Source organism: Callorhinchus milii, unplaced genomic scaffold (assembly GCF_018977255.1).
Source record: "Callorhinchus milii isolate IMCB2004 unplaced genomic scaffold, IMCB_Cmil_1.0 Scaffold22, whole genome shotgun sequence".
In the NCBI taxonomy this organism is placed as follows: domain Eukaryota; kingdom Metazoa; phylum Chordata; class Chondrichthyes; order Chimaeriformes; family Callorhinchidae; genus Callorhinchus; species Callorhinchus milii.
The window spans coordinates 10,077,285-10,104,010 of NW_024704763.1; the positions used below are offsets into that span (position 1 = coordinate 10,077,285).

At 45.7% G+C, this 26,726-nt stretch overlaps 1 protein-coding gene across 7 annotated transcripts in view; it reads left to right on the forward strand.

Annotated features, from left to right (window-relative positions):
* Positions 1-26,726, forward strand: part of LOC103188203 (zinc finger protein 609) — a 126,372-nt gene that overhangs the window by 79,627 nt on the left and 20,019 nt on the right. For 5 of the 7 annotated variants that reach the window (XM_042343004.1, XM_042343000.1, XM_042343001.1 and 2 more), the window contains exons 4-6: positions 17,448-17,535; positions 18,940-18,993; positions 19,226-21,686. In XM_042343004.1, coding sequence (XP_042198938.1) covers positions 17,448-17,535; positions 18,940-18,993; positions 19,226-21,686 — 2,603 coding nt within the window. The remainder of the gene's footprint in view (positions 1-17,447; positions 17,536-18,939; positions 18,994-19,225; positions 21,687-26,726) is intronic. The other 2 variants (XM_042343006.1, XM_042343005.1) reach the window with 1 other exon arrangement.

Here is a 26,726-nt window from a genome sequence, read left to right on the forward strand (position 1 = left end):
GTTGCTTCCTCCCTCCCTCTCCCCAATTCATTTGTACAAACACCTTGCTTACAGGTGGTGAATATTTCACAAGCACATTCAGCTAGCACTCCCAGGCTGTCTGCTGCTGCTTCAGTCTGCCCAGCTGCTTGTGTGAAGGCAGACAGACAGATCCTTAGTCCACTGTTAACAGCAGGTTTCCTACTCACTTGTAGTCATGGTGATGACACAGCAAAGCAGTATCATCACATCGCGTAGAGGCCTCTAATGCCACGCTCCTCTTGACTCCAGAAAACATTTCCTCACACAAAGGACTGAGAATCTGGACTGCACTGCCCCTGAGAGCCAGCTAGGCCAAATCGCTTACAGTCACCTCCTCCCTTCGCCCCCCTACCCCAACCCCGCCATTGGGCTCCCACCACTGTTAGGCACTCCAAGACGCTGCCCCCCACCGGAAGGGTGCTCTGAAATGCAAGTTGTTGTTTTTAAGACACATGGTAAAATGAAAAAAGAATCAAATTATAAAGATCTAATAAAACAGCAGCAAGAGCTTGACGGAACAAATGGCCACATCACTGTTGTCCCTTGACATTTTCTAAGAAGATCATATTTAGGAGAAATTGATCAAATTAAAAGTTCCTGCAGATTGAGTTATGCTGCTGAAAGCACCCCATATGTGCTGCACTTCTCATCTAAGGCTTGTTCACACTGGAAATGAGAAGATTGAGAGGCGACATGATTGCTGCCTTTAATATTCTATAGGGGTTAGACAATACAGATCATGACGGGCTGTTTCAACTTGTCCAGAATAGTACAACCAGTAGACACGGCCAGCGATTGAAAGGGGTAAATTCAGAAGGAATCTACGCAAATACTAATTCAGTGAGCTAATAGTGAACCTGTAGAACAGGGTCCCTGGGGAGATGGTTGAAGCACGAAATGTTAATTCTTTCAAATGCAGATTAGATAATTTTCTTTTAGGAAATAACATTATGGGATATAGTATGTAGGGAGTTCGGAACATATGTCAAGCGACTGCCAGGAAGGTGGAAGGCAACTAGATGGACCTTGGTCTTTTTTTCTTATGTTCTTATGTTCGTGATCATCAGGTTTCTATTGGCATAGCTACATTTCTGCTCTTTATTTTAAGAAGGAAGCCTTTTGCGCCTGCAATATGTCTCCAAAGCCATAAATGTACTGTACTGCCAGTATAGCACGGCTCCATGGGGCACCAAGTAGACCACTCTATTGGATTTCGACCTCTTACAACATCCAGATGCCTGGCACATCACAATCTGTACTGTGTAGATCTCCAACTAACTGGTAGAACCATCGCTTAATGGCCGTGTGACTGAGCTGTGGACAGGAGGATTGTGGCAATGTTCTTGTGCATTTCAAGCTGAGATGTGCTGCTCACCAGGTTGTTTGAAGCAAGTTCCTGGTACTTCTTATCTACCAAGCGAGGGCTCAAGCCTGCACTTGTCCGATGCCAAATGACCAACTAGTGACTCTCCTCAACTGACTCCAAGGTCTCGGCAACAGAATATTGGAATTGAATCAACTCGAATGTGTGAGGTCTCTAGTCTGGTTCCTGAACCAGGCAGGTCCGCAGTACTCCAGGGCACTGTTGATGACAGTACATCCAGCCTGGCTCATCGGTAGGACTCTTGTAAAGAGTCATAGCAGACACTGGGGACAGGGATTCTTACCACTCAGATCCAGTTAACCCTGCAAGCTAAACCCCTAATGCATAAAGTATTCCTAGCTTGCCCAGACAGTGATTTCAGTGGCACGCCATGTGATTTTAGCAAGTTAAACTTCAGCAGTTACCCCAACACACACTCTGGGCTCCCTAAGCTTCTTGCCAACTCGAGTCTAATACTATCCAGAATTCGATAAACAGGATGTGCCCCTTCAGGGAGAGAGTGTGCATGGTGTTAGGTTTCCTCATGTGTCTGTCTGGTTGATCAAAAAAATACATGTATCTCCACTGTGTATATACTGTCAGATATTCTACCATGTATTCACCGTGTATACTGAAGCATGGTGTAATTGGTCCAACAGATTGTTTTGTAAAAATTCTGAAATGTACTCAGTTTGACATTGTTGCTTTTTAACCATCTTTAATTCAGTAGCTTGTCACACAGAAGTTGGCTTGTTCCTGGGCTGTATGTGTCTAATCTGATTATACCTGACTGTAGTTAATCGTTCTCGTCAGTCAGTCAGTCAGTTCAAGGCAAAATCCATGGCAGCGTGGCCCAATCATCAAATGTTCACATAAATAAGTTGTTATCTAAAAATTACATTTGGTATATCACTCTATATAACTCTATGTAAATCCATTTAATGGGGACTCAGAAATCCTTGCAAGCCTGACCGTGCCTGGGGTGTGAGGGGGTTGGGGGCGCGATAGGATCCTCTGACTTTTTTGATGTGGATCTTGGGGCGATGATAAATGAAATGATTCATTTTTTGCAGGAAGCCAGGTTTAGGAGATTCCCCCAAAGACAGAGTGTCCTGACCCCCATACTCAGCCTCCCTGCTGTAGGGAAGGCTATGGCAGCTTGTGACTGAGACTGCATGAAATGGAGGACAGCAGAATATTAATGTACAATCTCCACACTGACCTCCCCACTCTTACTTGTCTGTGTTTATCCGCAGGCTGTAACTGGCATTTCACTCTCAGACACACGCACATTGTGTGTGTATTTGACTGTGTGTGTGTGTGTGTATGTGTGTCTGAGAGTGTGTGGGGGTTCGCACACGCCTGCACATGTGTTGGGGAAGTGAAATGGGAATTGTTGGATTCAGTGTGAGGGGAAGTCCTGCCAAGAGGCTCCATTTTACTGCTTAAACAGTGTCTTCAGCACGCTTCCCTTCCCCCTTCTCTTCTCTCGGGCAGCAGTGTCTCTGTATCTTGCTGGGCTGTACCTAATCCTGTCATGAAGTCGTCTAACCAGCTCTGTGCAAAGGGTTTATTCAAAGTGACTATTCTAATGAAACATTTATGGGGCAGGGGGAGAGAGGCAGCCCTTCACTGCTGCACTGAGATATGCTTGTGCTGCAGTGTGTGGCTGAGTTCCCATTCTCACACAGTGAAGGTCTTTGTGTGCACGGAGCCTGAAGGGCGATCGCGTCCTCACATTCCGTCTTTTATTCCCGTGATTAGTTCAGACATGAATCCGATTACTGGAGCTGTTGGCTGTCGTTCAGGTTGCGGAGGACTGGCATGCTCAGTGTTTTGTGGGAAAGTGTTGCAAGAGGAGGTGTTAGTCTAGAATGTTGGGAATGTGATCCATTTGATTTATCTGCTTACGGCAGTCTTGTTGGCTAACTATATTCATTGACTAAATTGTGCTCAGTTTAAGATTTATAGCCTGGATATGTTTTGCCTTTGATGTTTGTGTATTTATTTTATCCTCTGGCATCCTGCCCACATTCAATGGCTGACATAAAGTGGATGCTTATTTTGTCTCCTCTTTGTGGCACTTGCCATTCTCTGGTTAAGAGACTAGCTTGCCGGTTATTTTATCAATAATAATAATAATCCTGGCATTTGATACAGCGCCTAATCACGTCTTCGAGACGTCCCAAATCGCTTCACAGAATATACTGTAAAGTGAATTGACTGTATATTTTGTGGGTGAAACGCAGCAGCCAATTGCGCACAGCAGCGTCCCACAAACAGTCGTGGATTGAAGTAACCAATTTATTTTTTTTGAAGGAATTATTAACCCCCGGAAAAGTGATCCGCCAAATGACTAACAACCGTGCTTTATCACCATGTTTAAGAATATCTAAACCAAACTAAGGGTTCTACATACAAATGGCACTGACACATTGACATTTGCGTGTGTTTCGAATTGAATGCACACTCTCTTTATGTTTACTTAACTGCGTGTTGGGGGTAACGGTTGGAGCCTAACCAGCTAAAACTGCATAGCTTGCCATCAAGAACCCCGTATGGCAAATTCCCCACTATCTGTCTAGCGTGGACCACCCTTTCTGTTAGGGCTTTGGCTTAACAGGAGCTGAGTGGGACCAACCCCTGCACTTGACCAGCAATTGGAACAACATTGGCTCCTATTCCCCAGTGAATTAAATTTAAGATCCTTGGTCTCACTTACAAATGTGATTTCCCCATTGTATCTCTGTCATCTCTTATGATCCTACTCTCTTCTCCATTCTGCCAACTCAGACCTACTTCCTGTTCTTTCTGCTGACCATTAGCGGGCAAGCTTTCGGTCACTTTAGTGCCCCCTCCCCCCAACTCTCCCTCAATCTCTCTGCACTACACCCTCCCTCTCTGGTTTCAAAATTTGTCCAAAAATCTATTTGACCGTACATTGGCCCCCTCCTTCCCCTCCTCTCCCCCATCTCTCCTACTACTTGGGGTGACACTGTAACTTTGCAAAGCGCTTTGAGACATCTAATAATAAATAATAATAATAAATAATCTAATAATAAAATAATAATAAAATAATCTAATAGGCACACCTAATAATAATCCCGCAAGAAAAAAAACAATAATAAATTGGTCACTTCACTCCATGACTGTTTGTGGGACGCTGCTGTGCGCAATTTGTTTGCCGTATTTCGCCCACAAGTATACAGTCAATTCACTTTACAGTCTATTCTGTGAAGAGCTTTGAGACGTCGAGATGTGAAAAAGAGCTATATCAAATGCAAGGATTATTATTATTATTATCTGCTCTGTGAGGCGCTGCACAAGTGCAAATTTAACATCTGCTAAGTACTGTATTGCAGTTATGTTTTTCTTTGTTCAGCAATTTCTGCAGCTTCTGAGTGCAGGGCTTTAGTTGCTGTTCCGCTGGGAGTTTGTGGGAAAACATTTCAAGCCACAAAACAGCATTTTGGTGGAATTCCAATCAGGATGTGGGAATCCGGATCATTGTGAGATATACACAGGAGGCTGTAGCACTGAAACTATAATTCTGTGCTATATATAGGACTATTGTACCACTGTAACACAGTATTTCATACACAAGAGCTTTCGCACACAGTAATAGAGGGTGTCGGTTGTCAATCACATTGAGTCAGCTGATGCTGTAACAATGTTCTAGACACTTGGATTTTCGCTGTGAAGGGAACTCCTATCCATTATTGTTTACGACTTTATTTTTCAATTGGAAAACAAAATATTTTTTTGTTAATTGTGCTTTATGTACGCAGAGGATACAGCATGGGAGGTGGGGAGAGGGGCAACACGATGGCAATGTTGGTGCCTCAGACTGCCAGTGCCTCAGGTGTAGAGGTGTTAGCACGAGCCAATCAGGAAAGCCTCGGTCTTGCTGACGTTGAACTGTAGAAAGTTGGCAGAGAGATAGAGTTGGGTGTCATCCACGTACATGTGGAAGTTGACCCCATGTGTGCGGATGATATCACCAAGAGGGAGGATTGCACAGGTTGAAGAGGAGAGTACCAAGGACACAGCTCTGAGGAACACCGCATGAGATGGTGTGAGGGCTGGAGGAGAAGCCATTTGTGGAGACAAAGTGGAGCTCGTGTGAGAGATAGGATCTGAACCATTCAAGGACAGAACTTTGAAGGTCAAGATGAGAGGAGAGGCAGTGAAGGAGGAGAGAGTGGTCCACAGCGTCAAAGCTGCAGAGAGGTCGAGGAGGATGAGGAGACGGAGGGAGCCCTGGTCACAGATGAACAGAATGTCATTTGTTACCTTGACCAGGGCTGCTTCCGTGCTGTGGTATGAGTATGATGATTATTATTGATGTGCATTTACAGGAAGAATATTGTTACATTGGAGAGAGTACATCATAGAATAACTGAATGTTTCCAGGGATGAGTGGATACAGCTCTCAAGAAAGATTGGGCAGTTCAGAGCATGACTCCCTCAGATGGTTGAGAGGGGATCTAACACAGGAGTTTAAGATTATTAAAGGATTTCATAAGGTAGAAGTTGACAGGCTGCTTGCACTGCTGAGTCCAAACCAAGCAGACATCAATATAAGCGTTAATAACAAAACAGGGAGTTTAGAAGAAATTTCTTCACGGAGAGTGTGGCGACAATGTGGAACTCACTGCTGGAAGCTGTGTTTAAAACCAAAACGATCAATGTATTTAAGAGGAAACTTAATGAGAGAAAAAGGAATAGAAGGGAATACCGGGGTGGGGGACTTCATGCACTGTAAACACCGGCAGAGACTGGGGCAGAATAGCCTGTTTCACTCTATGTTTTCACCACATAATGAGTTCAGTGAATTCTTTCTGTGAATCTCGCATCTCATTGTTATCCAATGTGGTTCAATTGGCATAAAAGTCAGCTCAGCTGTGATATCTCTTCTCTTCCCCCACACCATGCGCTGATCAAATAACTTACAGCACTCAATTTCTCACACCTGAAGGATGGAGACTTGGGTGGAATTATAGGTCGTGCAACTCAACCTTTCAGGATAGGAGGAGTAGGACAGCCGTCTCGCTAGCATTGCTTCAGCCTCAATAACTGCTGTGTTTTACACACTTTGCCCTAAGAGATGGCATCGCTAAGCCTTTAATAATAATTAATGGAGTCCTGTAGCTTAGTGGTTAGAGCACTCGCTTCACACGCGAGAGGACCTGAGTTGGATTCCCAGCCATGGCGAAACGTTAGGCAAGTTTCCTTACTTCACACACCTCTAGCAGTAACTAGGATCCCGGTTATTAGTCGATCGGTGGATCACTTTTCCGTGGGTCCCTTCAAAAAAAAAATAATAATAATGTAGTCACTCAATCCACGACTGTTTGTGGGAAGCTGCTGTGCACAATTGGCTGCCGCATTTCGCCCATAAAATATACAGTCAATTCACTTTACAGTATATTCTGTGAAACGCTTTGAAACGCCTTGAAGACCTGATAAGGTGCTATATGAAATGCAAGGATTATTATTTTTATTATCCTTACATTTGATATCGTATCAAGGGCATCACAAGCTATTTACAGTGTCATCACTGTATTTTGTAGGTAAACGTGGCAGCCAGTTGTGCTCAGTAATGTTCCACAAACAGCTATGGAGGAATTGACCAATTATTATCGAGGGATTGCGGCCTGTACACTTGGAGAAACTCCTTTCTATTTTCGGAATAGTGCCATGGGATCTTTAATGTTTGCCTGGACAGGCCGGCTGGGAACACAGCTTTAGTTTCAGTCTGGGGGAAAGCAGTTACAAAGCTAATGGAAATCACCAAAATGTAGCTCTGAAATCAGCCCTGGCATTTTCAATGCTGTAATCTCTAAATAATGAAAGATGGCAGCGCTTCATTAACCAGAGTAAGGATGGGAGGACCTGAAACTGCCTTTGGCATAACTGAGAATTGTACACCCACTGGTAACTGCTGGGTGCCCTTCACATGGAATCAGCCTTTGATTTGTGTATGAGATTTTAATGCTATTCATAGCACCGGATACAGCACTGTTATAGTCAACAAATCAGATCAGTGCTATTTATATATAGGTGGTAAATGGCCCACCCCAAGACGGCCAATTTCAAACAAGAATTCCGTCTCCCCCTTTCTTCTTCACTGTTTGTCTCTCCCACCCCCATTCACACACAAACGCACACTCTCACTATCTCTTTCCCTTTCTCCCACACACTTACATACACTCCCTCTCTTCCTCTCGCACTCATTATCTCTCTTCTCTCCCACACACACACACTCTCTCTGTTTCTCTCACACACACTCCCCCTCTCACTCATACTCCCTTTACATTCACCATCTTTCTCTTCCACATATATTTCTTCCCCTCACACATTCTCCCTCTTTCTCTCTCACACACACACCCACACTGCATCCATCACATACACTCCTTCTTCCTCTCTCACACACAACCTTCCTTTCTGTCTCCGACATACACTCTCCCACCCCCCCTCTCGCACACACACACACACACACACACAAATGTTCTTACATGCTTTACACTCATCCATGCTATGACCCGTTCTGCCTTTCCCACCTCTGGAAGGAACATTGCTGGCCTCTGCCATTACCTCTCCCCTCAGACTCCCAAGACCCTCATCCTTGGTTAATTATGATAAGGTTTGACTATGCTCACTGGACTTCCCAACTCTTCTTTCCGCAAGTTGCAGATTATTAAAATCTCTCCTCTCCCACACCACGCTCGCCATCCACGATCTTGGTCTTCCCTACCTCTGCGACCTACTAAAACCTTACCAAACTGTCCCTTCCCTCCGCTCGGCTTGCACTGGCCTGCTCCATGTCCCTCCCTGCCATAGGCAGTCGGGCCTTTCCTCTGGAAATCCATCCCATAGCTCCTCCGCCTCGCCCCATCATTTCCCGTGCCTTCGGTCATCCTGCCACCTCCAAACCCCCTGCCCTCTCACCTCTTGATTTCAACCCCCAATTCGAGTGCAAATCTTTGACTGTCCAGCGTCTTGCGACATACTCCTGACGTGAAAGGTGCTATATAAATGCAATATGAAAGGATTATTATTAAGGGTTATTATTATTATTTGTTGTTATTCCCCACTCTAACTTTGTCACCACACAATTCTTTCTGAGTCTAAGTAATGCTACCTTAGAACGTAAAGAGAATGGAGTTTCTCTCAGTGTCCTGGCCAACAGTCCCCCAAATAAAATTGGTCACTCACTCCATGGCAGTTTGTGGGACATTGTTGTGTGTAAACTGGTTGCCGTATTTCACCCAGAAATATACAGTCACTCCAATTTATAGCATATCCTGTGAAGCACTTTGAGACAATTACATAATAAGACACTAAACCAAATGATGCAGGTCCTGATGCCAATAAATAAAATGAAATTACAGTATTTATTGATGGGACTGCATTAATGCTGTGAAAACCTGTTAGCAAAGAAGCCATTGTCAAAACTATGAATACACATAGAAACTAGGAAGTTCATTTGAAATTTCTATAGTAAAATAAAGGGTTCATCAGTCTGCCTGTCAGCTGGCTCTGTGCTCACTGCACCCCAAGAAGCACATCTGCCAGGCAGCCCTGCCGAAGGCTTCATTTTCACTTTTTTTCTAAAGTTCTGCAATATAAATAATAATCCTTGTATTTGATATCTGTACATGTATTTGAGACGTCTTTGAGACGTCTCAAACCGCTTCACAAATATCTCAAATGGGTCTAATTCCTTCTAAAATAGTCCACGTTATGTTTTGAACCACTTTAGTGAAATGCTTGATGTCACAAGGGCTAAACTGAGTGCTGATCCACCCCCCCCCCCCCCCCCACACCGCGTGCACACAAGACGAGATCCTGGAAAGCCGGAGCCTTCTAAGTGAGGATCTGGGCCTGCTGACACTAAGATATTAGTTTTATCCTAGCAATACTACTAATACCTAATAATAATCCTTGCATTTGATACAGCGCCTTATCACATCTTTGAGATGTCTCAAAACGCTTCACAGGATACACTGTAAAGTGAATTGACTGTGTATTTTGTGGGCGAAACGTGGCAGCCAATTGCGCACAGCAGCGTCCCACAAACAGTCGTGGAATGAGTGACCAAATTATAATTATATTTAAATTTTAAATCGCCCACAAAATATAGTCAATTCACTTTACAGGATATTCCTTGAAGTGCTTTGAGCCGCCTCAAAGACATGATGAGGTGCTATATCAAATGCAAGGATTATGTATTATTATTATTGACATCCCAATCCCAGGTTGGGTGGTGGGGGGGCTTAATCCTTGTGCTGTGGGAGGGAGGGAGCTTGTGAACTACAGCCCACAGAGATTTCTGGCAAGCGCCCAAGAAGCCTCTATGAATGTGGTTAGCTGGGGGAGAGGTCAGCTTTCAGGAAACCTTGAAACTTTTCATTGCTAATGAAAAGTGAATTTGTTGTGCAGATTGCCCGCTAGCATTCCAGTCCGATTAGACGCACTTTACCTCACTGTGGAGTTGGGTTACTGAGTAGATGTGTGTGTATTTGTCCCTCTCTCACTCACTCACACAAGTGGTGTGGAGATGCACGGTGCAGCCTGGGTGCGGTCACCGTGCTCAGTCACACAAATAATAATAATAATCCTTTCATTTGATATAGCGCCTTATCGTGTCTTCGAGATGTCTCAAAGCGCTTCACGAATATACAGTAAAGTGAATATTTTGTGAGCGGAACACGGCAGCCAATTGTGCATAGCAGTGTGCCACAAACAGTCGTGGATTGAGTGATCAAATTATTATTATTTATTTTATTGAAGGGATTATTACCCCCGGAAAAGCGATCCGCCAATCAACTAACAACTGGGTTCCTACTTACTGCTGGGTAAACAGAGGTGTGTGGAGTAAGGAAACTTGCCCAACCTTTTACCCTGCCAGGAATCGAACCCGGGTCCTGTTGCTTGCGAGGCGAGTGCTCTAACCACTGAGCTACAGGACAATCAGATAAATATTGAACGTTATACTATGCAATTTGATAACAAGGACTATTTTCCATCCTACAAAACAGGCTGTTATCACATCTCAGCTGAAATGTGAGACCAAAGAACCTCATTATTGTGTGAGTTTGGCTCAGTTGGATGGTAGCACTCAAAACTCTGGGTTGGAAGGCTGTGGATTTGAGGCCCACACCGGTACTTGAGCTCCCAGCCGAGGCGGACTCTTGCAGGACTGAGAGAGTGTTGTGGCAGGGCCTGTTTTTCAGATGAGACAAGATGGGGGTCAGGAGGTTTGGAGTCCCAGTGTTTTGGTACATCCTCTGACATGAAAGGTGCTATACAAATGTAATTTGTTGTTTTTGTTGAGTGCCAGCCTAGCAAATTGGTGTCAAAGTTTGTAAGCTTCCGTTTGCCCTATGACCCTCTGCCATTAAATGTTGAAGTTTTTCCCAGCAGCCCTCTAATTCCACCTGTGTCATTCTTACATCGAGTCTCCCACTAGATGGGTCTCCCTTTTACTACTACTACAACAACAACAACAAAATTACATTTGTATAGCACCTTTCACGTCAGGAGGACGTCCTAAGGTGTTGGATATTTTACGCTCCTAGTCTCTGGAATTTTCTCTCTCTGCCTTTCACTCCCTCTCTTTAAATCCCACACCTTTTCAACTGAGTGAATCGGTCCCTGACGTTAGCCTACATGAAGGGCACGATATAAATAATTGTTGTCCTGTATGATAGAAATGCACAGGGTGTTGGGAGCAGTCTGTTACCTTGTTTTCCAATTCCTTCTATAATAATAAAAACAGAAGTTCCTGGGAACACTCAGCAGGTCAGACGGCATCTATGGAGAGAGGAAAATGACCTTTGTTCATTGACCTGAAATGTTAACTCACTTTCCTCTCTCCATAGATGCTGCCTGACCTGCTGAGTGTTCCCAGTGACTTCTGTTTTTATTTCAGATTTCCAGCACCTGCAGTATTTTGCCTTGTATAATAAGTCTGTTCTCTATTACATATTGTACGCTTCTGTTAGTCTTTATTCCAGTTTAGTCATGGAGTTTCTGCGCTGCACTGTCCTGGAGGAGATGGAGAAAGAGAATGAGACTCAGCAGTGGGTCTCACTGAGACACTCAGTGTTGAGGAGTATCTCCTGGGCTCTCTTGTCTGATTTCTGACTGTGAAAAGCCTTGTTTGCTCCAGGTTTATTCATCTGGATCAAATCCTGATGAACAGCCATTTGAAAAGATGTAATATGAGCTTCAAATGATCTTATTTAGTCAATTTTGAACCAATCCAGGTATGGAGCAGACAGTCCACAGGTTGGCTCCCAGAATCTGTCACGTCTTGTCTTCACACTGGTTCCCTCGAGACCCGGAGTCTCTAGTCTGGCCTCGCTCAGCAATGAGAACAAAGCCACAGGGATTCATTCCTCCCTTCTCAGCCTCTGGGTGAAGCCAACAAGCTAGTGGCTCATTGAACCAAACAAGTGACACTCAGAGGTAGATAAAATGGATTATAAGAACATAAGTATTTGCTGGCGAGAGAAGACCAAGGTCCATCTCGTTCCCCTCCACCATCCTGGCAGTCACTGACATGTCGTGTCCCAAACTATACACTGTTTCCCCAGATATTATTTTCCAGCAGAAATCGATCTCATTTGTTTTTGGAACAAACAGCATGTTCTGCTTCCACCGTCTGTCTCCCTCGGGAGCCTGGTCCATACGTTTGCTAGTTGCTCACTCAAGTAGTGTTTCTGCAGATTTGTCCTGAATTTACACCCCTTCAATCAATTATTTTTATTTCTTGAACATGTTATCTTCCTCCTCAGTCTGACACCTCAAAATGTACAGGAAATGAGAAACAGATTAATTCAGAACTGAGCCAGATAGCAAGTGTGTGAGCATGAGAGACGAGTGTGTGTGTCTGTGAGAGACAGCTAGTGAGCGTGTCTGTGAGAGATGGAGAGTGCGAGTGTGTGTGAGACAGCGGGTGTGGTGGTCTGTGAGAGGCAGCGCATGTGTGTGTCTGAGAGATGGAGTGTGCGTAAACACTACTTCAGTGAGCGAGTAGTAAACTTATGGAACAGACTCCCTAGGGAGACAGACGGTGGAAGCAGAAAATGTTTGTTTCAAGAACATAGTAGATTTCTGTGACAAAATAATAGTGGTTCCCAATATTTTTAGTTGTATTTCTGCTTCCCAACATTTAGTTTTTCTTTTTCAACTCTACAGTGAAGTGAATTGAGACCAGACGGCTCTGCCCGCAGTTTGCTCCTGTTGTAGGGAATGCTAGAGTGCTCCCAGATTGTAATCTGCCCTGTATTGCTGGCAGCACAATAGCCCTGTGTTTTAAATCTGTACTTTGCTTGCAGAGGCCCTATATTTACAGCATGTAGAGAGCGCTCTGAGAGACAGTGTGACCAGGATTGAAGCTGTTTCTGGGTGTGTAACAGGCTGTGATCTGCCCCCAAGACTCTCGGTGCCCCCGGGGTCCACGTGAGAGAGTTTGATTTTCAGATTGTGTAAACAGGCGACTGTTTCAGAATCAAACAGAAAAATGGCTGCAGACTGAAATCTCTGATAAATTAGTTTGGAGTTTTACTCTTTTATCCTACTCTAATTTAGTACATTTTGCTCTTGTTTATCACAGGAATCAAGAGCATCCTTCCTAGAGGGGCCCAGGGAGGAAACTGTGAGGAAGGAAAGCTTGCAGTGTGTTGGTAGACTGGAACTGTTGGTTCTGTGGGGAAGGGGTTCCAGGGGCAGAGCAGTGCAGTGGAATGTCAGGAATGCTCCACATGTAGTGCTTCTGGAAACAGGTTGGCTCTGCAGGCACTGTGCCCCCTGTAGAACAGTTTAGGTATTGCAGGTACCTGGGGGTATTGGTATTTCCTGTCAACTCCTTTCAAATCTTCAGTGTTCTTCAAAGACTGCAAGCAGTCTGCTCTGGTTTGGTGACTGATTCAGTAATACACATTGTATGTGGGTTACCCTGAATGTGCTGCACATTGATTCCCATTGTCCTCGAGTGGTGATGAAGCAAAAGGTTTGGATGTTTCCTGCCTTCATTCACCACTTGTGAGTGAGGAGGATCCCAGAATTAGCAGATGTGAATCAACTCTGTGTGTTGTAGAAAGTGGGTTTCAAATTAGTGAGCAGTGATAGATAGGCAGGGAGGTGTGGAGCACAGGCTACCTCCACACAGTATTGGAATTGGTTAAGGAGCATTGTTTGATCAGTTGATTAGTAAGCCCTGATAATGTAGCTGGTGTTAAGATGACTGGAATGTTTGTCTCAACTGCAGGTGCAAAGTGAGTTTCAGCAGCTCATTTTAAACAGTTAGGTGGGAGACTGGACAGATTGTTAAGATAAACCAACCGGCTAGATCGACTCCTCGTTTATTCCGCCCCTAATTGGTGCCTTTCTACGTCTGTTTGGAATAAGCAGTAGTGAATGTGCTGTGCCTCTGGGGAGTGATTATCACTGGCCTGGGCTATCTGCTTACTCTCGACTGGAGCTAAGCTTTGGATTTGCATTGCAATAGGCTTCATTCCATTTTGAAATAGAAATGTGACTTCACATGAAGGAAGACATTTTTACTAAAGTCACCACATTTTCACTAAGGTCACAGCCTGGAGACCCAGAGATGATCTGTTTAGCCATATTGGTGGTGAGACCAACCTGCAATTTAGAATATTACAGATAAAAGACACCGGTGTCCCTCAATCTACTTTGGCTTCAGGTTTGTGCTTGGTGCCTATGACCTCCAAACCATGCCATCCTCCTCCCCCAACGCCCTCTGTGGGACTCCACTCTCCTGATTCGAATTTTACTTGATCCACAACCATAATTTAGTCTCCGCAAACGGTTTCTCCTCCCTCCCCCGCATCACCAGTAGCCTACCCCAAGGCTCTAAACTTGGCCTCCTTTTTCTCCTTTACATACAACCTCTCGGTGATATTATCTGCAAACATGGGGTCAACTTCCACATATGTGGAATGTCACCCTAATCTCATTTTCCTCCTCCAGCCATGAGCAAGTGTTCTGTCAGCTTGCTTGTCAAGACATCTTTCTGCAGCTCAATGTTGACAAAACAGAAGCCATCTTCCTTGGATCCTGTCAATGTCTTCTCACCTGCAGCTCCAACAAACAGACAAACAAAATTACATTTATAAAGCGCCTTTCACAGTAGGAGGACGTCCCAAGGCGCTGGACAATCAGTGTTTTGGACCCAAGCTGGGAGTCTGATCGGGGAGGGTGGAGGCCGGGGGGGGGGGGGGGCACGGAGGGTGACCAAAGGCTTGATTGAAGGGGAGGGTTTTGAGACGAGTCTTGAAGGAGGCAAGGGAGGGGGGAGGCAGTGGAACTGCAGGATGGAGTTCCAGAGGGTTGGGGCAGAGTGGCTGAAGGCCCGCTGAGCGGAGGGAGCGGGTGGGTTGGTAGGGGGTTAGGAGATTGTAGAGGTAGGCCATGGAGGGCTTTGAAAGTGAGGACCAAGATCTTGAATTGTTTCGTCTGTGTGATGGGAAGCGAAGCAAGTTGGATGAGGGTGGGGGCGATAGGGTCACAGAGCCAGGTGCGAGAGAGGACATGGGCTACAGAGTTCTGGATGATCTGCAGCCTGTGGAGTCCTGTAGCTCAGTGGTTAGAGCACTCGCTTTGCAAGTGAGAGACCTCAGTTCAATTCCAGGCAGAGGGCGAAACCTTGGGCAAGTTTCCTTACTCCACACACCTAATAATAATCCCTCCAAAAAAAAAACAATAATAAATTGGTCATTTTCAATCCATGACTGTTTGTGGGACATTGCTGTGCGCAATTGGCTGCCGCATTCGCCCACAAATATACAGTCAATTCACTTTACAGTATATTCTGTGAAGCACTTTGAGACGTCGAGAAGACGTGAAAAGCGCAATATCAAATGCAAGGATTATTATTATTATTGGGGAGGCTAACAAACGGAGTTGGCGTACTTGAGCCTGGATGTTATGAATGGATGTATGAGGGTCTTGGCGGCCTGGGGTGTGAGACAGTGGCAGAGCCGAGTGGTGTTGCGAAGGTGGGGAAAGGCGGAGCGGGTCATGGCATGGATGTGGGGTATGAAGGACAGTTGACGCCGAACAGGACAATGAGGTTCCGTATTGGCTCCGTGAGACTTCCCCAGCCCCTCACTCAGACTCACTGTATCTGTATCTGATCTTGGCATCAGGTTTGATTCCCCCATTGTCCTTCCTACCCCACATCCAGTCCCTGACCAGAACTACTTTCCTTCACCTACATCACATCAGCCATCTCCGACCATACTACATACTCAGCCAAAACCCTCAGTCACGCATTCATCACCTCCCACCTCATGTTTTCCTTTGCCGGTCTTCCCAGCTCCACAATTCATAACAACAACAACTTGCATTTATATAGCGCCCCACACACAGGGTAGCTCCCCAGAGTGCTTGCCAGTGGCGGAGCATGACTCCAAGCTGTCATAATATCCAATTAATAAAATCTCCATCACCCATATCCTCACCTGTACTAAACTCTGCACCCCCATCATTCCAGTGGGAAAATATTATGAGGCTCCACTGACTCTGTATTGCAGAATGGATCGATTTCAAAATTCTCACACTCGTGTACAAATCACTTCATGGCCCAGCGACTCCCTACCGTTCTGATCTGCTTTTACCCATTTTTATACCCGCTCCCTTTGCTTAGTTGGATTTGTCTACCTGCTCAACCCTCGTCTCCTCCACTCCACCATCAGTGGCTTAGCTTTCAGCCTCTGTGCCCTGAGACTCTGGAACTTTTTGACTCAGCCCCTCTGCCTTGCCCATCTTCAGATAACACCTGAAGACTTTCCTCTTCAACTGTACCTACAATCACCTCCCCTGTCTTCCTGGCTCGGTGTCAAGCTCTGCCAATGTTAAGTGCCCTGTGTGAAGGGCACTGTATAAATGCATTTAATTGTTGGTACAAGAGGTTACAATGCTGCAGGTCTTTAACCAGACCAGACTCTGGGTTTCGCGAGCTTACATTTTCAGGGTCTGTAATTTATCCTACTTTTGTACTAATCTTTTTCTATTCAGCTGATTTTGAGTCTGTAGATTTAACTGCTTTTGGCAATAAAGATCTTTCAGTGCGCTGGGCAGCCTGCGAGCTCCCCCAATTTCTATAGAAGGATTCAGCGCAGATTTTGGTAACTGGGAGGAAGGGCCTGCAACCAGATGTTACTCGCAGCTTATTAATACACTTTAGCATTTCAGGGGTGTAATTATAGGGCTTGAATGGAGCTAAATGTGGTGTTGGTTGGTCAATGTGAATCTCCCAAAGGAAGTCTTTGCAGCCAATCAATGTGGTGCTGGGAACTTGCAGACATTGTGGTGAGGAGAGTGTGGAGAGAATGTGAGGGGAGTGTGGAGGGAACGTGAGGGGAGTGTGGGGGGAACGTGAGGAGTGTGGAGGGAACGTGAGGGGAGTGTGGGGGGAACGTGAGGGGAGTGTGGGGGGAACGTGAGGGGAGTGTGGAGGGAACGTGAGGGGAGTGTGGGGGGAACATGAGGGGAGTGTGGAGGGAACGTGAGGGGAGTGTGGAGGGAATGTGGGGGGAACGTGAGGGGAGTGTGGGGGGAACGTGAGGGCAGTGTGGGGGGAACGTGAGGGGAGTGTGGGGGGAACGTGAGGGGAGTGTGGAGGGAACGTGAGGGGAGTGTGGGGGGAACGTGAGGGGAACGTGAGGGGAGTGTGGAGGGAACGTGAGGGGAGTGTGGAGGGAACGTGAGGGGAGTGTGGAGGGAATGTGAGGGGAGTGTGGAGGGAATGTGAGGGGAGTGTGCAGCGAGAGCATTCTAGGCAGTGTGTAGGGAATGCAGTTAGCACTTCAGCTCACCATAATTTTGAACGCTGCAGAATATAATCAGAATACCTGCTGATCTCCATCAAGAAGCTGGGATTTATGGACATATCCTAGTAATAAATCCTGCTAATCCCCTGCGGATATGGTCTGACTGAAGCCACAGGGCAGATAGACACTGAGTAGGTTTCTAATTGAAGCTAAGGGAGTGTGGTGAATCTTTCCTTTTCTCTTCCCTTTGCTAGGTGTGCTGGTGGTCAATGTGACCTGGCGGAATAAGACGTATGTGGGAACCCTGTTGGACTGTACAAGACATGACTGGGCACCACCAAGGTGAGCAGGGGAACCCGCACGGACAGGTTTTAATCCTCTCCAAAGTAGTTGCATGCTGAATTGGCAGCCGTGTATCACCTCTGGCGTTCCTCGGGGGAGAAGGTTCTGCCTCCTGGGGAGGTAGCTCACTGGTGACACGTCAGGCTGTCTCCACAGAGGGAACGCCTCACACTGAAATGGAGCGAAAGCTCCAGAGATTTCAAAAGACAACTGGGTCTGACTATTTGACTGTTCGATTGATTCCAGTTTGATTTACATATTTTCATGCACTGACAAAGTGAAGCCTCGGGAGGTACATCCTATTGGAGGTGACTGCTTGGGTTGCTCTGACTCTCACATGCTCTGTTTTGTAGGAGTTTTATAGGTTCAGCATATGTACACAAAGATGTCAGCTGATCAGCTCTGAGGCTAACTGCTGGGAGGTCAGTATAGAAAGAAAAGGGCCTTATTTCTGAATCAGTCACTCCCAACACATTCACTAAAGGCCAGCTCCAGATGCCCAGCAATGCTTTCATCCCACAATCACTGCTGACGCTTGTGCTGACAGCAGTAAGACAGAGCACCTCTCCCTTGTGTAAGCGTGATGTATGTCTGGTACAAGACATGGTGGCCAAATACAGTTTGAAGGGGAGGAAAATTAACATGATCTTAGAATTTTTAAAAAAAGAAATCAGTGGGTTTCTGCCACAACCCTGTTATATTCCTAATACCATTAATTCCATTCTGTTGATAAAATGATCAATTGTGTAGATTGAAAGCAGGATCCAAACCTGTTGATGCTGCAGCGATAGGCAGAATCATAGAATATTACAGCACAGAAGGAGGCCATTTGTCCAATCATGCCTGTGCCGGCTCTTTGGGAGAGCTACTCAATCAGTCAGTCCCACTCCTCCGCTCTTTCCCCACATCCTTGCAAATATTTTATGAGTAAGTTTGAATTATTCCTGTGTTTGTTGCTGCCATTGGGTGCTTTGTTGAAGCCCAGTGGAAAATTAAGTAATCAAGTGAATTTAAGTGTTTAGCTTTACACTGAGGATAATTAACATATGGGGGCAGATAATGTGGGCAATTTCTAGAGAAAATTGATCAAATTGTTGGTGGCTAAGGGATTTGTGAAACAAGCTGCTCTCCTCAGTGCTCCTTCGTTTGTTTCAACCCATGTTGAAATCAGAGGTTTGAGCCCCTTTTGTGTGAGATGTACCAGTGGGACATTTGGTGACTTGACAATTTGATTATCTGTGTATCTCACACTGACCAGGCAGCCATAATATCACCACCATCCTGGTCAGAGCTGTGTTTATCCGTATTCTCAACATGTTTTTTCTGCCTGTGTAAGTGAGAAAACCAAACACTCTAACTCTGTGGGCAAACACATGACCCACTCTCACTTCCTTCTCATGACAGTGCGGCTGGAACTGGTAACTCACACGTGGGAAACGGCAGCCAAAGATCTCTCAGGTATATTTAACTTCTTGTTTTACGTTTGATGCTGGATTTGATAGCTAAGTGCAAACTGTTGGTATTTCCACAATAATAACCTCATTTTCTTTTGGGGCTACATTAGGCTGGGAAGTGGGTTGATTTGTGGATTTATTATTCCTTCAAGTCACTCGGGGACATTTTCAACCTGAAAACCTGATTGTGTTCAAGTCACTGCAGTAATTGAGTTTTCCTTTCATCCCTTTTCCAGATTTTGTGAATCACCGACGAGCGATCTTGAAATGCGAGGAAACAATCGGGGGAGGGGGAAACGTGTGCGCCCCAACCCCAATCCCCCCGTTGCTGAGAGCAGTGTGGTGTCAGACAGCAAGGCTGTGAGCAACAAAACTCGGGCATGTACGAGCAGTAAAGGGCGTCGGGGCAGCCAGAACTCTTCTGAAAGACGCACCCCAACAAACACTGTGGAGGACATCAAGGTGAACCCATCATCAGGAAGCAAGCGGAAAAACAAGCCATCTCCCGACCTGGACTTGACCTCCAGTTCTGAGGATTCTAAAGGAGGGAAAAGGATGCGTTCCAACTCTCGTGGTACTCCAACACCAGTTCCAGGGGTGAAGATTGAACCTTCTGTACCTGAGCATAGTTGCCCATCGCCTGTCCTCATAGACTGCCCACATCCCAACTGCAACAAGAAATACAAACACATCAATGGGCTACGCTATCATCAGGCTCACGCCCACACTGACAGTGACGGGAAGCTCGAGGGAGATGCTGACAGTGAGGAAAAGAACTCGGACACAGAGGACTGTGCACCAAATCCTTCACTGAACCAGGATTCAAGCAGTTGCAATGGATCCTCCAGCTCTCATGCATTCTGTCAGTCAAAGGGCTCCGTGTCGCCAGCTCGCTCTATCACACCCAAAGGGAGGAGAGAGGGAAGCCTGGAGGCCCACAGCCCTTCCTCCACAACAAAGAGCAGCGCTGGGAAGAGTTCTAGCAAGAGGAAGACCTCAGCGGACATTGATGCGGAGTCTGGTGGGCTGTACAATCCTGACTGTTCAGAAGAAGGTCCCCCAGTTGGTAGCCCAAGTGATGATACTGGAAATGATGGGGACGAGTCGAGTGAGAAGAAGTCCCTCTTAGAGAAGGATAAAGCAAGGAAGTCCAGTAGTTCTAAACTGGAGAAGATTACTTTGAAAACAAAATCTGCCAGGCCCATTGTGCCGGCCTTACCAGCACAGATATACAGTTTCCCTGCAGCCACTTTCACTACATCTGGCCCCCCGGGGTCTGCTCCTGGGCTGACCACCACTGTTGTCCAAGCCATGTCCAAAAGCCCCCCACTCAAGCCCATTCAGCCCAAACCCACCATCATGGGAGAGCCGTGTACAGTGAATCCAGCCCTTACCCCCTTGAAGGAGAAGAAGAAAAAAGAGAAAAAGAAGAAGGATCCAAAAGAAGCGACGAGTCCCAAACCGCCGGGCAAGGGAGGGAAGGCCGAGGGCGGCAAGAGCCCTTTTAGAGAATCTGGTGCTGAGGCCATGTCCAAAGGCGAGGGCCTTCTGAATGGTTCCTCTGACTCCCACGAGAGTCGTTTGGCCAGTATCAAGGCAGAAGCTGACAAGATCTACAGCTTCACTGACAACGCCCCAAGCCCATCCATAGGCAGCTCCAGCAGGTTAGACGGTGCTGGCCTGGCCCCTCCCATAACTCCACTGCACGTGGTGACACAGAATGGGGCTGACAGCTCGTCAGTGAAGACTAACAGTCCAGCATATTCGGACATTTCTGATGCTGGTGAGGATGGAGAGGGAAAGGGAGATGGTGTTAACAAAGTCAAAACCTCCTCTCCAGACCAGATAGTGAAGGAATGTGCCAAGAAAGCCCTCTTTTCTTCATCATCGTCCTCTTCCTCCTCGTCTTCATCATCTTCCAGAACTCAACCAACATTGAACAAGGAAACTCATTCTCCTTACTACCCGGGCTATGATACTTACTACTCTCCAAGCTACCCCCATGCCAGCCCAGGGCCTCCTGCGGGCACTGCACCCCCGGGGAGCCATCCCACTAAAATCAAGAAGGAGATGGATGAAGAGACCATGGAACCCAGAGTCAAAGTTGAAAGTATGGAGGACAAAAAAAGCGAAATGGCAAGTGCAGGTCACCACCCCTCAGTGATCCAGCAAAGGTCTCAGATGTTCATGCAGCCGCTGTACTATGGGCAGTACACTTACATGCCCCAGTACGGCTACAGTGATCAGGGCTACCACAGCCACATGATGAGCACAAACCCAACATACAGACAACAGTACGAAAAAATGTGTGAGGAGCAACAGAAGCAAAGGCAGGAGCAGAGCCGCGGGAAACACCATGTCAACGAGGCGGACAAGAAACAAGAGCAGGGCATGAAGGACAGAGACAGGGAGGAGTGGAAGCAGAAGTCTCCAGCTCCAGCCACACTGTCGAAAGCTCCCAGCTTGACAGACTTGGCCAAACCAGTGCCCAACAAGGCCAAAGACTCAATGGACTCCTTGAAATATACCATTGTGACTAAAGCAGAGGAAGCCTCGAAGCTGCATTCCCAGCAGGCTGAGGGCCTCAAGATGAAATTGAGTGAGGCCAGCCACCTCTGCCGGGAGCTGTGTGAACCAAAACTGGCGCCAGAATCTGGCAAATCTCCCGGAATGGATCTCGCGCTGTGGTACAGACAGGTAGGAACCGAACTCCAAACAAAGCCTGATGTTTCCTAATTGATCACTAATATCATGTTCAAACCGTTTGGGCTTCGTCCGTGTGACCTCTCGGAGCATTCATGTGACTGTATAATGTGATAGAGCGACGTTGGTCATTATTGGAGCCAAGAGAAAATTGCGGAAATATTTTGCCAGAAGTTATGGGGGGGATTTGGCAACTTTTGTGAAAAATTGCGAGGAGTTGATTAGTGTTTTTGAGAGGCATATTTTACTGCCTCCCTACATATTATTATTGATAAAAACTAAACATGAAGAAATAACACATAACAGATGGTTGCAAAAAAATATTAATACTGTCTTTAACAAAAAAAATTAAAACTGATGGTGGATAGTGAGGGGGGAAGGCCTAGCCTAAATGGTCAGTTCCACTCCGCACTACATTTGAAGGTCTGGAGTTCCACTGAACACCAGCTTTACCAAGCTCACAGGTGTTTTGGCTACATCTCCTGCCATTCGGGGCCTAACACTGGACACTCCCACCCAGAGAGAGAGACATACACACATGGAAGGACACACACACACACACACACACATACCGAAAGACAGACACACACACGTCACACAACCGCAGAGAGACAAACACACACACTCACAGAGGGACACACATGCAGAGAAAGACGCACACACAGAGACACACACACTACACAGCCATAGCGAGACAAACACACACACACATACAGAGGAGAAATACCCAGACAATCTCAACAGCGGGCCTCGTGGTGAATGAAGCCCAATTCCTGCCTTCCGCGCCCCCCGCTCTGTGTCCGCGCATCTGGAGTCCACAGTAGTGGCAAGGCAATGTAGAGCAAACAGCAGCGCGGACCGGCCCAGGACTGAGCACACTGTGTGTTTACAGGTCTTAGTGAAGGTATGTGGTGGTGGTGGGGGGGTTGTAGTGGAGGGTGTTTCAACGGATTCCACAGAAAAATTGAGTCACTTTTCTATTGACCCAGGGCATTCTGAAATGTTAAGCTGATGTTTTACAGACTCAGCACCTTCTGCTGAAAATACTTGCAAATTGTTAAATTGTGACTGTCCTCCTGACTCTATAAATGGAATCTTGTTGTTGTTGTTGTAGATCAAACAGACAGGATGTGATTGTCTTGGTACAGCTTCCTCTGATTGCAATGATGAATAACCTGCTTGATCTGCAAAATCGAGCACAAAACCATTGAAGAGCTGAAAGCAAATCAAAATGTTACAGCGTTACATAGGCTGTTTTTGAGTCTTCACTGCATTGTGTGAGGGATATCATAACCAGCCCAAGTTCCTGTTTGTGACTTATGTCAGAAAGAAAGTTATGTGAACAGATGCGCAATAAAGCCAGGATTGATTTTATCTGTGATCCCAGCCCTCCCCTTTCTTTCTTCCCCACCCCTCCCACCCCATAGTCCATAGTCTGCCAACGCTCGACGCTCAAATAAGAAGAATGCACACTTTGTGAGGTAGTGAAAGATTCCCCAGTAAAGGCTTCCTCTTTCGGGAGAGCCGGGAGAAGCTGTAGACTGTCCTTGAGCCAGGCCAAGCGAACTCGGTGCGAATGAAATTAAATGAGGTAATTCTATGGATTTTAGACATTTATACTCTAAATTACTTACAGTAATCAATTTCATGTCTCCCTTTATTCCAATTGCTACAGCTGGTTGATTTCAACTAAATGTCGGTTTAGAAAATATCTATTTTAATAGGAAAGTACAAGAAGTATTAGATTTGTGTGGTGTCAAATCCTGATGAATGCTCAAAGCTTCAGTTCTCACAGGCTCCGAGGAGGGAGGATGGGGGGAGTGTACACTACAGAGCAGCCACTTAGCAAACAGTAAGATATCATCTTTCATAGAATATTACATATTACAGCACAGAAGGAGGCCATTCAGCCCATCGTGCCTGTGGCGGCTGTTTGGAAGAGCTGCCCAATCAGACCCACTCCCCCATTCTTTCCCCAAATCCTTACAAGTTTTTCCTCTTCAAGTTCCTCTCCAATTCCTTTTGAAAGTTGGTATTGAATCTGTTTCCACCCTTTCAGGCAACGCATTCCAGACCGTGACAACTCTCTGTGTTGAAAAAAAAATTCTCATTTCCCCTCTGGCTCTTTTGCCAATTATCTTAAATCTCTGGTTATGACCCACCTGCCATAGAAAACAGTTTCTCTCTGTCTACTCTATCAAAACTCCTCATAATTGTGAACACCTCTACAGTGTACCTTTCCACCCAATTGGTTGCAACTTTGATATCTCTTCAATAGGGCTAAATAGTGAGATCATAGAATTGCTTTGCACTGTATGTAACTGAATGCAAAGCGTGTTTACCTGAACCACGTGAAATGTAACTCTGTTCGTATAAAAAGAATTTAATACACAGTGTCAGTACATAGCATTACAACAGCAGAATTCTGATCTTAACACGTGTCCAGCTGCTCTCCAGTGGTTCAGTGGGTAAATGCACAGGCTGCAGTGCTTCCCCATATAAGCCAGGAAGCTCCTGAGTTTGATAGTTGACTTAGCCAGCTGATTGTACAGTGGTCGGGACATTGAGGGAATTGTGTCTCTTTTCCAAAATAGTTCCACGATAATAATAATCCTTGCATTTGATATAGCGCTTTTCATGTCTTCTCGACGTCTCAAAGCGCTTCACAGAATATGCTGTAAAGTGAATTGACTGTATATTTGTGGGTGAACGCGGCAGCCAATTGTGCACAGCAATGTCCCACAAACAGTCGTGGATTGAAAATGACCAATTTATTATTGTTTTGGAGGGATTATTATTAGGCTCTGTGTGGGGTAAGGAAACTTGGCCAAGGTTTCGCCCTGCCTTGTGTGGTGCACATCCACAGATATGAAGAGACATCAAGGGACCATGTTGTAAGGAGGCACACGGTCAAGATGCCTGCCTTGACGTTACTTCCTGCCCAGGAAATGAAGTTAAGAACAAGCATCTTTACCATGCTCCTACTTTACAATCCAGTTTACAACTTTAGAACTACAGCACCTGCTGTTTTCAGCACATATGCTTCTACACCTCAACTTCTAGCCACTCCAATTCTTCTTTTGCACACGCATAAAGTCTAGTTTGAGCGAAAAATAGTTCCCACGGACACAGACACACATACAGAGAATCCTGAGTGAGCACAAGGGATGAATGAACGAGAGATTTTTAATGCTCACCTGGATCACCAGAATGTGATCTTGGTTCAGCATCTCACCTAAGGAACAGTTCTTGACTGAGGACCAGGGGTTGCTGACCCAAATTGCACCATCCTCTATCAAAGCTTTGAGGGCAGGGAGAGGAAATTAGAATCATAGAATATTATAGCACAGGAGGAGGCCATTCGGCCCATTGTGCCTATCCGGCTAGAGTGCCTGGCACTGAGCAACCTGCTTCATTACTCCTGTATAATCTGTAACGAAACCTTGAAGTGAACTATAGGCTTGAAATCACTTGTGCAATAGTGGATGAAGTAGAAATATCAGATGAACCTTGTATATTATATATTCCTCTTTCCATCGTCACTTACCTGAGCAAAGTTTCACGCGAATGTGCTTTGTTGGAGCACTTTGTTGTGCTTTGTTTCTATCTAACGAACTCGGAGAGGATAAGAGCAAATCAGGATCTTAATATATGGAGTGGAGGGCGCTATATAAATCCAAGTTGTTGTTGTTGTTGTATATATCAGGCCCCCAACACTGTGTGCCTACCGTGATTTGATTAGATGTAGAGGCCCTGCAGAAAACCTCTGTTGACCGACCGACCGAACGAACGAACACAGCGAGGAGACAGTGAATCTTTCACAGAGGCATTTGGTGAATTTAATTTCTCAGAGATGAGAACACATGTAGATGAACCTGATAGACACAGAATCTTTCACTGAGAGAACCAGGTTGGAACTTTGAACCATTGGCCATTACCTTGGTGTAGTGGCTTATTTATCACTTCGTCTGATCCCTGATCCTCCAGAATATCAGATGGACTGAGCCAGGAGTATTCTGATAGTACTCAGAGACATTGGTATAAGACCACCTACTTTATCTGTCCAGGTCAGCAAGGCCAGCTGTTTCCTTGAGCACTGCCTTGGCTTTGGTTCAGCAGCTCCTAAGCAACCCCCTCAGCTGCCATACGGCACAAAGCTGAATACATTAGCCTCTGATTTTGGAATAGAGGAGAGTTCTCTTTACTACGTTCTCACCCATCCCTGACTTGCGCCTATGTCCTTTTTAAAAGTTTTAAGTATTACAATAGAGTATATAATAATAATCCTTATCACATCTTCGAGAGGGTGAAGTGAATTGACTCTATATTTTGGGGCAGAACGTGACAGCCAAATGCACACAGCAGCATCACACAAACAGTCGTGGATTGAGTGACCAAATTATTATTTTATTTATTTTGAAGGGATTATTGCCCCTGGAAAAGTGATCTGCCAATCAACTAACAACCGTGTTCCTACTTACTGCTGGTAAACAGAGGCGTGTGTGTGGAGTAAGGAAACTTGCCCAACGTTTCCCCCTGCCTGAGAACCCAGGTCCTCTCACTTGTGAGGCGAGTGCTCTAACTACTGAGCTACAGGACTCCACAAATATATGTGATTGTGTGGAGTCTTCCAAATGCAGCTTACTTTTTTTTACCAAATGACTGTTATAATGATGAACCTTTATAAACACTGGTTAGGCCTCAGCTCGAGACTGTGCTCAGTTCTGGGCCCCACACTTTAGGAAGGATGTCAAGGCATTGGAGAGGGTGCCAAAGAGATTGACCAGGATGGTACCAGGAATGAGGGACTTCAGTTATCATGAGAGGCGAGAGAAGCTGGGATTATTCTCCTTGGAGCAGAGACTTAATAATAATAATAATCCTTGCATTTGATATAGCGCTTTTCATTTAAATTTCTTTTAATAGAAGTTTTCCAAATTATGAGGGGATTCGAGTGAAGACAAATAAACTATTCCCACTGGCGGGTGGGTCGGTAACCCGAGGACCTGATTTAAAATAGTTTTTTAAAAAAAG